The sequence below is a fragment of the Telopea speciosissima genome, chromosome 10 (assembly GCF_018873765.1).
Source record: "Telopea speciosissima isolate NSW1024214 ecotype Mountain lineage chromosome 10, Tspe_v1, whole genome shotgun sequence".
In the NCBI taxonomy this organism is placed as follows: Eukaryota; Viridiplantae; Streptophyta; class Magnoliopsida; order Proteales; family Proteaceae; genus Telopea; species Telopea speciosissima.
This window is the reverse complement of record NC_057925.1, coordinates 4,231,728-4,249,137: the sequence shown is the minus strand read 5'-3', so window position 1 is coordinate 4,249,137 and position 17,410 is coordinate 4,231,728. Positions and strand designations below refer to the sequence as shown.

The 17,410-nt window shown below is 38.4% G+C and overlaps 1 protein-coding gene across 1 annotated transcript; it reads right to left on the bottom strand.

The window, feature by feature from the left end:
* Positions 1 to 1,152: 1,152 nt before the first annotated feature.
* LOC122642280 (putative disease resistance protein RGA1) lies at positions 1,153 to 4,684 on the bottom strand. Its single transcript, XM_043835721.1, has one exon. It carries the CDS (start codon positions 4,615 to 4,617, stop codon positions 1,153 to 1,155), a length of 3,465 nt encoding a protein of 1,154 aa, XP_043691656.1. The 5' UTR covers positions 4,618 to 4,684.
* Positions 4,685 to 17,410: the final 12,726 nt, after the last annotated feature.

Below are 17,410 nucleotides of genomic sequence, written 5' to 3'. Positions count from 1 at the left end.
CAAAGTTAGTAGTTGGTGATGACAGGAAATACAAAAATAGCATCTACAATTCTTTGATTATTAAGCAAGCAATGAAAATGTATGTCGCATTAAAAACTTGTCCTACATTCTGTCTACCAAGACTTACTAGGGCAGATACTAAAATAACTATCATAATTCCTCTCAAGCAGACAGATAATATACTTATGTAAGCTTTGATTTCTTGCTGAAAATCAGAAGCTCCACTCTTTTATAATATTTGAAAAATGTGAAGCAAAGACACTTGAAACAGTTCTTGTTAATGCTTGAGCTAAGAGTTCAATACAAGCAAAGACCATACAATAACATAGTTTTGTGTTTTTTTTTTTTGGGGGGGGGGGTGGTTGGTTGAGACATTACTATGTATTTAAAACCAAAAATTGTACAAATATTGACCTTTTCCCTTATCCAAACCAGGAAGGTATTCAACAACACAAAACCATTACACCATTTGAAGCAAACTTCACAAATAGAGGACTCATCAAGCTCATATATCTAGAAATGAAATGAATGCTAAAAAGTGAAAAAGATCTCATAAGAAGCCTAATCTAAAAAATCAAAGATTCAATTTTCCAGTTGATATCATCACTATAAACATCAAAATGTCCTCCACAAAAGCCATCACATGCCCAAAAAAAGCTTCTCAGTGTTGCCCATTTTCTTCAGTTCTATGATGGAGATCACCTTAGTAGCTTTTGTCAATTATATCGTCTGCCTGCCAACACAACTATTTATTATTAGCATGCAAAATGACATACATACTCATAAGCCCATACTGTCACCCCTTTCATCCCCTTAAAACTTATATCTGAAAACAAGTAAAATGCAAGGATAACATGAAAGGGCTTCATTTCCTATATTGGAAAAGGATTGAGAGAAGAAGGAAGAACATAGGAGAAAAAAAAATGATGGATGTCATCAAGTAGGTGGAGGTGCAGACCATTATTTGATACTCTGAAGAGAAGAGTTAAACATAAATAAATAATAGAAGAAAAGAGTATAATTAGCGAATAATGTGAATGATATATGATGATGATGATTCAGATGAGATAAATATTAGAGACATAGAATTAAGAAGAGTAGTAGATGACTAACCTGCTCTCTCTGATGATCGAGCACCATTAATTACTACTACTACACATGTCTGCCATCGATTTCGATGTATTGAATGTGTTTAATCTTAGGCCACTCCTCACCTCTTCCCCTGGTGCATCTTTCTTTGAGAAGTGGGCAACTTTTTATAATCAACCTTTCAAGTGTGGTGAAGCATCGCAGTCCTTCCTCCTCTTTTGGAAGATACATCAGATTATTGCACTCATTAAGAACCAACGATCGAAGCGCAGAAGAAAGGTTCCCGAGCCACTCCGGCAGAGCTGTCAGACTATGAAACACATTTATTTCCAACTTTTCTATTTGGGTGAGACTCTGAATTTGCTCAGGAAGAGACGTAAGCTTAGACCAGCCATAAATTTCTAAGTATCGAAGAAAGGGCAAGTGTTGGAGAGGTTCCAAGTCGGGAAAAGACTCCAGCTCTGATGAAAACCCACCAATACTCAACCATTCAATGGTGCGGAGGGTGTGTAGACCCTCTGGCAATGAAGTCAGAGAAGGGCAATCCCTTACTTGCAGTATTTCAAGAGATGATGATGATGATGGGAATGGGAGGACTTGGACAATAATTGCTTCAAGGTTGGGGCATTTATCAATATTTAATTTTTGGATATTGTTGTGCAGTAATCCGTTGGGCAAAAACTTAAGCTCTGGCACTTCAATTATATTTAGTTTGGTGAGAGAGGGAACCTCCATGACTAACCTTAGCAAGATGCCATTACTTCTTTTGATTTGGAGTAGTTTAAGAGAAGGAAACCGACTGGGTATGGTCACCAACTTGGGGCAATCTGTTACAAATAACTGCTCAAGGCGAGGGAAGGAACCAACTTGTGCTGCTGTTGGTTCCCTCCATTCTTCTAAGTTGGGCAACTGTCCGAGGGAAAGCTCTTCCAATGAAGGGAATAATGCTGAATATTGACTATTATTATTGTTGCTACGGCCATCATCCCCACCATCATAGAACTCACTGCCAAGACTCTTTATACTTTTCACTCCCTTTAGATGAAGAGCCTTAAGAGATGGTAGCCCTCCAAGAGGAGGGACACGCTTCAATCTCTCGCAGTTTCTTAGAAAGAGATGAACCAAATTACGGAGAGATGACTCACACCCAGTAGTACTCATCATCATCCATCCAGGTAAATTTTCACCTCTAAAGTTGTTGATTGACAGTTCCTTCAGATTCGAATGAGGTCGAAGACCTTCCAGTACATCATCATCTTCTTCAACATTTCCCATTAACATAGAAGAACTACTGCTATCACTGCCCCAATTAATATGACTTCCCCAAGTTATATGCAATGTATCAAGCTTTACTTTTCCCATTAAATTTGCCTCCTCTGCTTCCCCTCTGCTTCTCACATTCTCAAGATTGTAGATATTTAAAATTCCTCGAAGTTCCAAGCGTTGCAACTCTTTGATACGCTGCCCCCTTTTGTGGCCCACAACAAATGTCGATAATTCATTAAGGCAGATTAATCTTCCCATCTCAATTGGCATTTGACTCAAACATCCATCTTCTCTATAAAATTCAAGTTCCCTCAAGTTTACCAGTTTTCTCATATCTTGAGGAAGTTCTTTTAGAGGACAATAATAAAGGTCCAATGTCTGCAAATTGTAAAGGTTGGTGACAGATGCAGGTAATGCTTCAATTGGATTGTAACTGAGGTTAAGGTACCTTAAGTGTTTCAGCTTCTTAATGGAAGATGGTAGCCCTTTAATTCCACAATCACCTAAATATAGAACACGTAACTGCTTGAATTTTTTGAACAGAATATCAAGAACATTGCGGCAAATGGAAGTTCCAGTAGTTCCCATGCATTCCAAATGCAATGACCGCAACTTTCTCACGTTACACAAGCCAGCTTCTTGAATCTTTTTTATATCACCATCCATATACAAGAATCTCAAATGAAGAACGTCAGAGTTGTTTTTTAATTCTTCAACCCCAACGATTACATTGTCAAACCTTGTAAAAGAATGTGCCAAGTCAGAAACAAGATCATGCATCTTGAACTTCTTTATCTCACCAGTAGTAGCTTCCACAACGTCTAGGAAGAATGAATTGCACAACAAATAGTTGACATAATCATTTCCAATATCTTCAATTGGCCTACCTGCTCCTATGGATTGTTGAAGGAACCCCAATGCCATCCATTGTCGGATTAGTTCATTTTTTAAGATATAAGTACCCTTTGGAAATATCGAACAATATAAGAAACATTGTTTCAAAGGTAATGGCAAGTGATCATAGCTCAATTTTAGTGCAGGAAGGATTCCATCTTTATCCATAGGTAAAGCCCAAATCTCACTATTCTGTATTAATAACCACTCTTGTTCATCTTTCTTGATATGCATCAAGCCTCCTAGTGTTTTTGCGGCTAATGGTACACCTCCACACTTTTTCACAATTTCCTTTCCTATTGCCACCATAGTTGGAGTCTCTTCAGCCCCTCCATTTCCAAAAGCTTTATTCTTGAGAATGGACCAACAATTATCTTCTGACAAGTTTTTAAGGTGGTATGTAGCAAGTGTGCCTATCATTGATGCAACTTCAACAATGCGAGTAGTAGCAATAATTTTGCTACCTCTCGCACCAATTTTTAATGAAGTTTTAAGCATATCCCATTGCTCACTATCTTCATTCCATAAATCATCCAGTACAAGTAAAAACCGCTTCCCACTCAACTCATCTTTAAGATTCCGCTGTATCACATCAGTAAATGAAAACTGACATGGTCCATTGGTAACAGATTCTATGATGTTTGTCAATATTTTCTTGGAATCAAAATCTTTAGAGACATGGACCCAAATTCTTTTATCAAAATACTTGACTACAAGACCATCATTGTAGACAAGTTTAGCAAGTGTGGTCTTTCCAAGTCCTCCCATTCCAACTATGGGAAGGATTGAAAGAATAATATCTTGATTGTCAGAGCTAGTTAACATGTTTACTATCTCTGACTTGTCAACATCCCTTCCTACCACCTCAGACTCATCTACAAAAGAGAATGTCTCTACAGTGGTGGTCTTTCTATTTTGAAGATTTGTGGGTATAGATGAGCTTGCAAAATTGAATGAATCCATGTAACTTTTAATTTCATCAAAATCCTTGTTTATCTTCTTCATCTTTTTAGCCATCTTTGACTTAAAAGGAACTGAAATTGAGTGCAAGAAGAAGTTGCTCACCTTGCTGTTTGTCACCTTCAGTCTTGTGGTTTCGTAACCGAATTCATCTAAAACATCTTCAGCAGCATAAGCTACATCTTTAAGCCTTCTCAGGAATAGTCTCACTGTCTCCTTTTCTTCTTGTTGTTTTTCAGCATCCAGTAGTAATGCATTGATGGCATTCACAGTGCGTATTAACTTATCCAGCTCTTCCTTGACATTCCACACAAGGTCAATCTCCTCGGTTGCCATGAAGATCAGCTTCTTCAGGATCTCACCCACACCACTGACAACAATTCCTGCAACTATTTTTGCTTCAGCCATCTCTCTCTCTCTCTCTGATCGGGGAATAAGCTAGATGCTCAACTCTTGCAAGAGAATGGGACTCAGAAGAGATCGAAGAGGTTTAATTAGAAAGCAAACACAAGGATTTGGGATTTGGGAATTGGGATATAAATTCAACTTAGTCAATATGGCTCTGCTACTTTACTCTTTATTTCCATGTGGTCTTTTTAGTTTATGTGGTAATGCATGTTTTTTTCTTCCTGTGAAATGTGAATGCATCTAATCACACGAACTTGAGAATCCTCTTTTAGACCCATTTCTCTCTCTCTCTCTCTCTCTCTCTCTCTATGGGGCCGGTGTGCCAAAAAGTAGGAAAACCATAGCTGCTTTTGGAGAAATGAAAGAGAAGAAAGATATGTGGAATTGTGAATGCACCAAAGAAAGATTTTTTTTTTTTTTTTGAAAAGCTTTTTGGCTAACATGAAGGACATTTCATTGGAGTAGTACCAAAAATCTTGGTCAGTTTAGAGACTCTGGATCTCAGATCCAGATAAACACATAAATTGTAATGCTATCTCCCCCCCCCCCCCCCCTAAAACAGAGTGTTACTGTTGATGCTATTATAATTTTTTTTTTTTTCTACTTACAATATTCCTCCTGGAACCAGGAGGCTTTGTGCTTAATTGATAAAGGAAGCTAGGGGCTTTATATATTGACCTCTTAGAGAAGGCATTTGTTTCACTTCACTTCCTCTTCTCTAAGAGCTCCAAGTAAGTACCTGGCAGCTATTTTATTGTTGTAGATCTGAGTGACGCTCTCATCAGGTTCAGGCTATAGGTGGTTGGTTTTATGTTAATATCCAGCTCTCTTTTGTTTATTTTGTATGATTCTTTACTTCCTGTGGATGCAATCTTAATCATCTATACGTGTGGATCCCATGCGGGCTTCAGAGTCTTCTATAAGAGTTTCCCCTGAATGGGGATGGGGTACCAAAAATCAACAAAAGCATATCTCAGATAATATACCTTTGTTTGAGGCATATGGTTGGCAGATTGAAAATTCCCACTTCGTAAAAGTAAAGAAAGGGTGTAGCACTTTATAATGGGCCTACTATAATATACAAAAGCAATATCAATATAATTGCCTTTGGAGGAAGGAAAGAGAAAGAAATGTGAATTCCATTGCTAGTAACTCCACCAAAAGCATTCATTGCATCTTTGATCTTTCTAAGACATATTTAATTAGCTATGGTATATGTGAAATTACAATTTTGAATTAAGCCACCCATATTATATGGTTGTAAAAACAATGTATTGATATAGGGCACACAAATACATAAGCCTTATGTGATCCATCTAAGGTAACAAAATTTACAACATGAGCCATGACATAACTTTATAAATTCTAAAGAAATGTCCTAATTTCTTAAAAATCATGTATGGCCAGTCTCACAAGTTAAACAAGTCTAAATTGAAAATTTTGAGAAGGAAAAAGTCTCTCTGAACATAAAGTGTAAGAAATACCAACTTCCATTTGATTTTTTTTAATAATTTTTTATCTAAAAAAAATGAATTAAAAAATCCATGTATGTAGTTATTACCCACACCTCATGTTCAGAGAACCCATTCTCTTTTGAGAATTATAATCTATCTAGATCAAACAAAACTTAAAATTGGTAAGCACTATTATCATTTATCACGTTTTACCAATTTTGATTGGAGAATTTAAAATTGTATCTTAAATAATGTCATATATGCATGAGGAATTGAATTTCGCTTTCGTTGGATGTTGTAGTGATGTTTATGGTCATGATGGTTAAAGAATAATTTAAACGTAGAATGATTGATGAGCGATGAAACTATTTTGGAGGCTAGAGAAAAATGTGTTAGACATTACATGTGAACTAAGAAAAGAAAAATAAAAATTATTTGGCTAAACGAGCGTCCGAAAACGGGAAAAAAGGAGTAAACAGAATTCGACCTTGAAAATCAGTAAATCCGAGTATCCATGAGAAATAACAAAAGATAAGCCTTTTAGAAGCCCTCGGGCTTTTGGTTCTATACAATCAATTGTTTGTCATAATATTGTCAAGTTCAACCAAAACAAAAAGTCGGTTAATCAAAACTCCAAACATCCATCCTGCTTTGCTCAGTTTTCTATTATAGTGTCCTGCATATATTAAAATTGGATTGATTAGATCAGGAATGATTAAATTTCCAAAACGAATAGATGTAATGACAATGTTGCTTAAAATGCAAGATCCAATTAACCTATAACAAAAAAACAAATGGTAGTAACAAAATTGGACCTATTAACAACAAGAAAAAGAACAACAAATTTCTATAGAAGCAAAAAAAATAAAAATAAAAATAAAAATCATGGATGGATTTGGAAACTTAACTTGAATGATATTCTTACTTCAAGCTCCCATCTACCACTTTTCCACTTCTTTCACACTCCCATCAAGACACTCCACTAATGAACGCATTTCTCTCTCTCTCTTGATTACTTATTCTTTGCACCAGGCAGAGTGAAAGGTGCTTCTTCATTTCTTCACCCCCCCCCTCCCCTGTTTTGGGTCCCACTTCCTTACATGATTGTTGGTCTATCTACAGTTAACAGAGCTGGAAAGACACTAAAAGCAGATATAGAATCAAATAACAGAGCCGAAAAGAAGCTGAAATTCCTGACAAAAAAACTGGAATCCTTGAAACTTTCACCTATTTCAGACCAGTTGAATTCAACGGAAACCAACCCAGGACTCAAAAACGCAGAGGAGGAAAAACCCAAATCTGAAATTGTATGCTCAATTAACTGTAACAGAGAAGAGGAGATGGGAAGTTTGGGTTCAGGAATCACTGGTTATTCTTGCAACAACAGCAGGGATCGTCCGCCAGAAGAACCCAGCAAAGTTGACGACACTGTAAGCTCCAAAGAATTTATAGTTACAGATGATATGGGTTTCAGGTACATATTCAGAAACATGAGACCCAGCAGAAACAGCAACCACAAAAGAAAAAGTGGAAGAAAAGACGGAAGAGAGAGACTGCTAAAGAAACTGCAAATAATAATAATCATTAAAATAGAATGGTATGACTAGATTAATAACTCTTACAAGTGTAAACAAATTGTGATCAACTAATCAATCTAATGCGTAGGAAAGAAGTGCAGTCAGGACCATACACACTGCAGCTTGGGTACAAAAAGCTAGTTACAGACAATTGATTTCTTATCACCAACAAATTCATCTCAACATGTGAAGCAAATTTACCTGGTCAAGAGGAGAGAATTCCATGAACCTGTAATAATACAGTTTCCAGTGTGGTTTAACATCAACAGTATTTGGTGTGACGAAGTTAACTAAATGCAAATCAGACGCAAGTACTAACCCTTGCAAGATCATCAAGCACAACCTATATTAGAAAAAAACGTATCATTTAGGGAAAGTATGGATGACAATCTCAAAAATGCCTTGGCTTACTTGCATCCAATACCCTGTCTCCTGGACCTTATTCAACAGAACACCCCCCCCCCCCAAAAAAAATTCTAGAGTGCTATAGGTATTTGAGTCTTTTTTGCCAATGTTGTACAAATTAGATTGCTCCTAGTGACCTGCATTCTTCAATGGCTCTACTTTGTTCCAATCCACATCAAGTAATGCATTGGCTAACCCTAAAGGTTTTATCTTTCCCAAGCCAATTGTGTAATGTAGAACCAAGTCCCCAACTACTCAACTAGGAACCCAACTCTACAGCTGGATCAACACAGTATGGTCTGCAGATGATTAGACCACCAGGGTTCTCAATTGGCAATAGCAGCAGCCTTCAAATAGCAACCAGACAAAGCTTCCCAACCGTAGAATCAAGCCATTGAATGGCCTTTCTTAAACTTCAGAACAGAATACGCAATGATATTGGCGGAAAAAAGAAGAAAATAGAAGATAGAAAAGATAGGATAGGATTGGATTGAGCATTCCACTCTCTCCCGGGTCTCTCACCCACTCACAGGTATAGGCATCTCATCCTCCCCACTGCATCTCACAGCATAGCATGGTTTCAAAACCAAAACTCTCCTCTCTTTTTTTCAATGTTCAGATATCATCTTACACAATTGTTACAATATCAAACTTAGAAACCAGCAACCACATGAGAAAAAGTTGTTATCTGATCCAAAATGTTCAAGAAAAGGGTTCTCTCCATTGTGCATGGCTTTTAAATCCATGTGGCAATTTAAATGTTCAAGATCACAGGTCATGTATGTTGTTGACATCTCCTCCAACTAAAATCCCCACAGTTTTGGTATAGTCAGACTTCAACTCATGTTAAAGTGGAGATTAAAAAGAAAAAATGGCCACCGTAAATACTTCAAGAACAATCTAATACAAGGCCTGTGATCAGAGGATACTCTAGAATGCTATAGAGTATGGTTGAGTTGGGCATTCAGTGATGATTTCCCTTATAGTGTGCATCAGAGCATACTCTAGGATGCTATATTGCTCACCTTATACCAGTGAAATTTTTTTGATAGAAGCTAGGTACTGTATAGGTTTCAACATAAGTTATATATTGAACTATGATACAAATTACTTGAATGGCTTACTGAATTATTAAATAAAGGAGTGATTACAAAATGAATGGAGGATCTTTATGCCATAAAACAATATCTAAAGTCTTTAAAAAAAAGGAGTTGGGTTCTTATGATAGTTCACATACCCACGAACTAATTCATTAATCTGAGGCCACAACTCTTCATCTCTCTATCATTGCAGTCGCTTCCTCTGCCATATGATACTTGGATTTTTTTCCCCAGCCTATGAAAGGAAAAGTCGAAGTGCATTAAATCATTTAACATTCTTAAAAAATGCAAACATCACATAAAGTCACATTTGATCTCACACAAATCTAACAAAGAAATCATAGAAACTTCACTTATTGTTAAATGCTTAAACAGAATCAACATAAACATTCACCGAATTAAGGATGCGGTCATTTGTTAGATGATGGAGAGAGTATATGTAAGAGACTAAATGTTTAAATGCAACTATGGAGGAAAAGATAGAAGAATTTGTTTTCGACATGAGCATTGTTTGCACAAAATAATAACCGCAAGCGTACGGATCAATCGTAGCTACGGGTCGAACTCAAGGAGATATACGCCACCCTATTTTCCTCACTTTAAAGTAATGCAAAGTGAACCAAATTAAAGTGTTAAATTAAACTAACAAAAATTAACGCATCCTAACTCACAAGCATCTAACGAATTAAATTGGCATAAATTAAATTGGCGTCCTAACACATATCCATCTAACCTATCAAACTAACGCGGATTGGAAGGGATAGATTGCAGCCACACACCACAACCACATAAAAAAAAAACAAAAGAAGAAGAAGGATAATGAGATAGAAGAAGAGAGAATGAGATAGAAGAGAGGGAGAATGAGTTTAAGAGTTTAAGAGTTTAGAGAGTAAAAACCTATAGTTGAAGAGCTTGAAGACTGGAACAAACCTTGCATGGCTTCCTCTTCTAAATCTCCAGGTCTTGTCATCAACTTAGGAACTTAGACTAGAAAGCCTGAAACTAAACTAGAATTATTACAACCATATTGAAGACATAAAATTAAAGCATGAATCAAAAGCATTACAACCATGGAATTGAAAGCATGAAATCAAACTAGAACTTAGAAAGCCAAAAACTAGAAGAGAAGAAGAAATTTCACTAATTAATTGAACTAAAAACTGAATTAAAACTAAACTATAACTAACTTAAAAACTGAACTAGAACTAACTTAAAATTAACTAGTTACAACCCAAAGGGCAAGGGGTATTTATAAGGGGAAGAGGAGAAGAGGGAAGAGAGAAGAGGCAGGAGAAATATTCCCTAAGAGAAGAGAATATACCTTCCTTCTTTACATTACTTGAATCCCAAGAAAAAAGAGAAAAATAGAAACTAAGGGAGATAAAAATCCTAGCTACATAAACCTTCTATTTTTCAAAAAGTAACTTTCTAATTCTAAACTTGTGCTTCCTTTTCTTTGTAGGTGTCTTCTCCAAGCAATGAGATCAAGACATCTTTGACTTTTCAACCTTCCATGGATGAGAGAATATTTTTCCAAAGAAATTTATTCATAGTAAAATTCCAAAAGTGCCCTTGGAAAGTTGGAGGAGAGAGTGTGTGATGAGGATGACTAGGATTCTACTCACAATTAATGAAATGTCAAATCTGTCCTTCAAAAAACGTGGAGCATGGGATGCTTATATAGGTCTCACTGTTGTATTCCTTACGAAAAATCACCCAAAATAGACCCAAATTTCGTCCAATTTGGAGTTCGGAAGCCCAAGATATCTCAAGTTGAAGTTGGACTGCTCCAGAGCCTTCCAAATGGAATCTTTCGGTTAACAGGAAAGATAACTTATGATAATTGTGCTAAAGCCCCTCGAATCCGAACTTCCACTTTACTTTGTCCCTGATCGATTTTTGATAATTACAAACAAACCCCTATCATAAAAATTGAAAACAGTGGCATGCCATTTTCGCGCGTCGTTACGGAAATGGCCGTAACTTCTTCGTTTCAACTCGAAATCAGGTGCCGTTTGAACCGTTGCGAAGCTGACTCGATGGGCTACGCACGCATCCATACTATTAACACCTCAAAATTATGCTAAGGGGCCCACTGTAATCACATTCAAATTTGACTTATTGGCGTAATTCTTTCAGTGCTCAATCCAAACTTGATTTTCTCGACTCCTGGGCACTTCCGGCTACTGCCAAACACCACTAAACAGCTTAAAAATGTTTCATTAGCATCATTTGCTCCATTTTCACAAGAATTCACCTAAAACCTGAAAACACAAACAAAAACCTTGAGTAGCTCTGTTCCAAGTATAAAAATGCATGCTCTATGGCCCTAAGATTTCACACATAAATATACTCATCAGATTCCCCCACATTAGAATGTTACTTGTCCTCAAGTAAGCAAAAAGAAAAACTAACCTAGAATGCAAAAAATCCTAACTCACTTTCGTAGGAATCACGGTTGCACTTAGCATGTGCAACAAGCCTTTGAACCCCTAGGTTACCCCTAGTGGACGAGTTGTGTCTCGTGGGTGTTCGCAGTGAATATACACCCAAAGTTCAATTGTAAATGAATGCTGCAAATTTTAATCATGGCATAAGTAGGACAGTGCACATAATCCCAAAAAATGCTCAACTAAAGATCAAGGAGCCAAAGGTTCCCCCACACTTGAATTTTATCACCCCACATCAATTCAAGTAACAAACATGCATCAAGATTAAGGGATTTCCTCATATTTTCTGAACACTACTCACCTTCAGGTAAACCACTCATAGCATCGATGAAACCAAAGACTTAAGCTTTGAGTATTTTTTACCACACTTTCTTTTCAGGCATTAAGGCAAAAGCTTTTCTTTCACAACAGTAAACTCTATTTCTGCTCCACTACTGTTCTCTGAATGACATGGTGGAGCATACACCAGACACCTAAATACTTGGTTGCTTCGCTTTTTGCATATATCTATAAAGACTTTGAGACATTGATGCAAGAGTTTTTTTTTTGAGTTTCCTTCCAAGGAATTTTGAACAAGTCACCCTGCTTCCTGAGGCAACAGTGCCTTGTCTAGTCCCAAGGAATTCCACTATCTTCTTCTTTTTTTTTTTTTTTCCACTTTCATGCCTTGCCTTGCCACAAACAAATTGGTCTCAACTACTAGCCAAAAGATCAAACGGGCCATAAAACACAGAGGAATCTAGCCATCAAATGAAATAACGCTCATATTTTTCAATTCAGTCCCTCTCACCGGATACAAACCCATTACCGTCCTTGAAAAGGGATTTTTTTATTATTTCGCATGCTAGGGCACCTAATTCCCTCTCTCTTTCGCTTCGCAATCAAAGAAACGTATGCATAACACCAAACTACCGCTACAATCAAAATTTACCAAATAAGCAAGCTCACACACCTCCCACACTTAAGTCATGCAATGTCCTCAATGCATGCAGAAAATAAAGAAGGACAAGGGAGGAGATGAAGGGGCTTACCAGATATAATAAAAAAGAGGATCATGAAGAGTCATGAGCTCTACAACAAGTACTTGGGGCATCAAAAGAAATCTCAATCCATGGCCGGCAAATGTAGAACGAGCTGCAGAACCAGAAAACACTCGGACCATGAATTTTAGTAAAGCAAGAAATAATATAGAAGTTAAGCACAACTGAGAAATATCCAATAGAAAAATCTATCCTCATGGGACAGTGGAAAATGAAGGCATTAAAACTCATGTCATAAATCTTCCCCTTCTCTCCCGTTTGCAATGTAGAACACGTCATGTTTAGAAAAACCAACCAAAAACGGATCGCAGTAAACATCAAAAGGATCATAAATATCAGTAACCTCATCAACATAATCACAAAAAATGGGAGGTTTACTCAAATCAATCCTAGCAATAAAACTATCCGCTCTTTGCAGAACTTAGTTTGCCAAATAAGGATCACGATAATTTGCTTCAAAAGCACCATGACTAACATTGTCCTCCTCAATAAAATCATCAAACCTAGGAGGTTTGGACAAATCAATATGTGGGACAACTGAATCCTCAAAATGACAATTATCTGGGTTTTCCAAAGAGAGAGAGGGAGATCGAATTTCCAGGGTTTCTATGCTATCATAAAAATCTGATTCTAAATCAGTGGAAACACTAGGCTCACTAAGATCAGAAATTTCAGGCAAAAGTTGGACGTCCCTAGGTAGCTCATCAAACTCTGCTTCACTAACATATTCAGGAGGCTCAATCTCAACAAATAAATCATCTTGTTGGGATTGACTCTCATTAACTTCAAACTGGGGTGGTGGACTTTTAATATCATTAAATTGGGGATGGGGCGGTTCATTCTGAACTGGAATCTTATAACATGGATTAGGTTCAGGCTGACTAGGTAATTTACCCGTTTCCTCCTGCACCATGGTGATCAGTTGAGAGAGTTGTTTCTCCATGTTATTATGGCTTGTCGTGAGAAGGGCTATGTGTTTCTCAAGCTCACTCAGTCTGGCCTCCTGACCCATTTTCTGAAACTCAGAGGGTTGGTGATATGGTTCAAGGAGAGGTGGCCCATTGAGATTCAATGGAGGGTTGGGCAGTGGAGGACCAAACTGACCATGGGATTGGAAATTGGGCGGTCCAGCTTGGTTATTCCATTGATCCCACGAGAAATTGGGATGATCACTCCACCTCTAATTGTAAGTGCCAAAAGAATTGTACTGAAATACAGGACTCACATTCTTATCACCATAGCTACCCCCCATAAAGATTAGGACATCCTTCTTTAACATGGATAGTCTGGGGATGTGACCAATCAAAATTTCCTGAAAGCCCATAGTTGGGATGGGGAACAAAATTGGACTGGGGTGGTGCAAAGTGATTCTCTAACTCACTACTTTTGGCCGCCCTAGCCTGTTTAAACCTTTCCCCCAAAGTCATATGTGCCTTAGCATGGTTCCACCTTTCCCCCAAAGTCAGGTGGAAGTGTATCTCCTATTATTCCTAACTAACCACCTATCCCAAATTGAGGTCTCCCTTAGAAAAATTAAAGAAAAATAAAGGACTAGAAAAAATTCACTAAAAACATGAGGGAATAAATAGACAGTTGGTGCATCGCCCTAAAAAATCGAAACAATGGGTCCAAAGCTGTAAGGTTGCCATATAGGTTGACAGCAAGGGAACCCGTATAGTCTTCAAGAGCCACCTACGGGCGACTCCAATTGGATTCTAATGTAGAGTGGAGGACTACTATACGTTTCTATTTCCAAGGCACTCACTATGTCGCTTTCCTGTTATCAAAGTTGGTCACCTCCAAAGATAAGTCATATGCCATTCCACCCAACCAAGTCATGATGCAGCGTCATAGGTAACTTAATCCTATGAGGGACACCAAAAGAGGTCGGGTTTGAGCATAAGGACTTTAGATTGGGCGCACAGTCTTTGAAACAGAAGAGAAACAAAGATGAGGTTTTCAAAAACTGATTTTTTTTTTTTTAGAAGAAAAAGTAAAATAAAATAAAGCACTTCGAATTACTTAAAAATCAGAAAAATAAGGTGGACAATAATCTCCCCAGCAATGGCGCCAAAAACTCGTTTGCACAAAATAATAACCGCAAGTGTACAGATCAATCGTAGCTACGGGTCGGACTCAAGGAGATATACGCCACCCTATTTTAAAGTGTTAAATTAAACTAATTAAACTAACAAAAATTAACGAGCATCTAACGAATTAAATTGGCATGAATTTAATTGACGTCCTAACACATATCCATATAACCTATCAAACTAACGCGGATTGGAAGGGATAGATTGCAGCCACATCACAACCACATAAAAAAAAAACAAAAGAAGAAGGAGAATAAGATAGAAGAAGAGAGAATGAGATAGAAGAGAGGGAGAATGAGTTTAAGAGTTTAGAGAGTAAAAACCTGTAGTTGAAGAGCTTGAATACTTGAACAAACCTTGCATGGCTTCCTCTTCTAAATCTCCAAGTCTTGTCATCAACTTAGGAACTTAGACTAGAAAGCTTGAAACTAAACTAGAATTATTACAACCATATTGAAGACATAAAATTAAAGCATGAATAAAAAACATTACAACCATGGAATTGAAAGCATGAAATCAAACTAGAACTTAGAAAGTCAAAAACTAAAAGAAGAGAAGAAGAAATTTTACTAATTAATTGAACTAAAAACTGAATTAAAACAAAACTAAAACTAACTTAAAAACTGAACTAGAACTAACTTAAAATTAACTAGTCATAACCCAAAGGGCAAGGGGTATTTATAGGGGGAAGAGGAGAAGAGGGAAGAGAGAAGAGGTAGGAGAAATATTCCCTAAGAGAAGAGATTATTCACTTCTCCTTCCTTCTTTACATTACTTGAATCCCAAGAAAAAAGAGAAAAATAGAAACTAAGAGGACCAGTCTCAGTCGTTGCAGCAGCCCTGGTCAGATGGTCAGAATCAATTTAGCCTTTTGGCATCGTCTGAAGACCCTGAGCATCTCTCGTACCCCGAAAAGCCCCAATATGAGGTTCTACCTCGGAGCAGATCGCGGATGGCAGTTGATCCTTCTGTCGAGACTTCCATTCTTGGCTTTGGCCTAGGAAACTCTGTTGCTCTTGCTTCGAAGTCGTCGGCTGCGTCTCTGAGACACCCTGCTGCACCCTTGATCCATGGCTTTTGCGTTTCGCCTCTGCCTGCGAATGACGAAGCCCCTCTGCTTTCTCCTGCTTTATCGAACGAAGCGACACCAACCACTGCTGACGTGTCTTTTGTGGGCCCCCTTCCTTTTGACCTCCGCCCTTCGGGTACCCACTTGGGCCTTACCTTGCCTTCTTTTCCTCCTGGGCCGGGTTCTCTTAACCGTCCACCAAATGATTCTTTACCCACTAACTCCTCTGGGTCGGGTTGCAACATTTTAGCTTCCACTTCCCCTCGGTCGGGCCTTAACTCTCTGTTGGGACCCGGCCCATACCCATCGAACCCATCAGCTTCTTCACCCGCCACTCTTAATTCCCCTGCCTTGCAAATTCCTCGTCAGCTTCTCCCTCCGTCTCACACTCCTGCTACTCCTTCTATCAGCTCTTATCGCCGGCGCCACCATAGTGAAACCAGGTCGCGACTTGTGCTAACCAGGCTCCTAGAGCCTTTGTTGCCTCTCCAGCCTCTACCCCAATGATTTACTGCACCATCTGGAACACCCGCGGGCTAAACTCTCCCGTGAAGCAGGCTGCCGTTCGCTCTCTAATTAGAACCTCTCGCTCTAGTTTTTGTTGCCTCCTGGAAACTCATATTAAAGAGCCCAACTCCTCCAAAATTCTAGCCCCGATTGCCCCTGGTTGGTCTCTTCTTTCCAACTACTCTCACCACATCAATGGTCGTATCTGGCTCTTGTGGGACCCCTCCAGAATTTCCATCTCTCTCTCTGCTTCTTCCTCTCAATTCCTTCACACTAAATTCTCGGACTCTTTGGGTCATTTCTCTTTTTTCTTCTCGGTGGTTTATGCTGATAATTGTCCTGCTCAAAGGACTCCTCTCTGGGCTGATCTCAGATCCCTTGCTAGCAAGATTGGGTCTCAGCCTTGGGGGTTAGGAGGAGACTTTAATATTATCAGGTATAGTCATGAAAAGCAGGGGGGTGATCATTGTGACTTTGAAGCAATGAATGATTTTAATGATTGCATTGAAGACATAGCTGCTAATGACCTCAAGTGGACTGGTTTCCCCTTTACCTGGAGCAACAAGAGGGCCCGGAATAGTCGCATTGCCTGCAAATTAGACAGAGTTCTTGTCAATGAAGAGTGGCTCACCTCCTTCCCTTCTTCTCATGCCTCTTTTGAAAATCCTGATATCTCAGATCACTCCCCCATTTCCCTTGCAATCCAACCTTTCACTTCTTTTGGCCCCAAACCCTTTAAATTCTTTAACATGTGGTCCTCTCATACAACCTTTCTTACAGTTGTGCTTGAGGCTTGGTAAAAGCCTGTTTTTGCCAAGCCACTCCTCTCATTGCCTTCTCCAAGAGGCTCAAAAATGTCAAGGCTGCTCTCAAGGACTAGAACCTCAACATATTTGGCAATATTACCCTTCAAGTTCAAGAGTGTAAAGAAAGGCTTGCCTTCATTCAAGCTAGGCTGCAGTCTGATTTGCTCAATGACTCCCTTGTTGTTGATGAAAAAGAGGTCTCAAATCAGCTCTCCTCCTTGCTAGCTAGGGAAGAAAGCTTTCTCAAGCAAAAATCTAGAATCAAGTGGTTGGAGTTGGGGGATTCTAATTC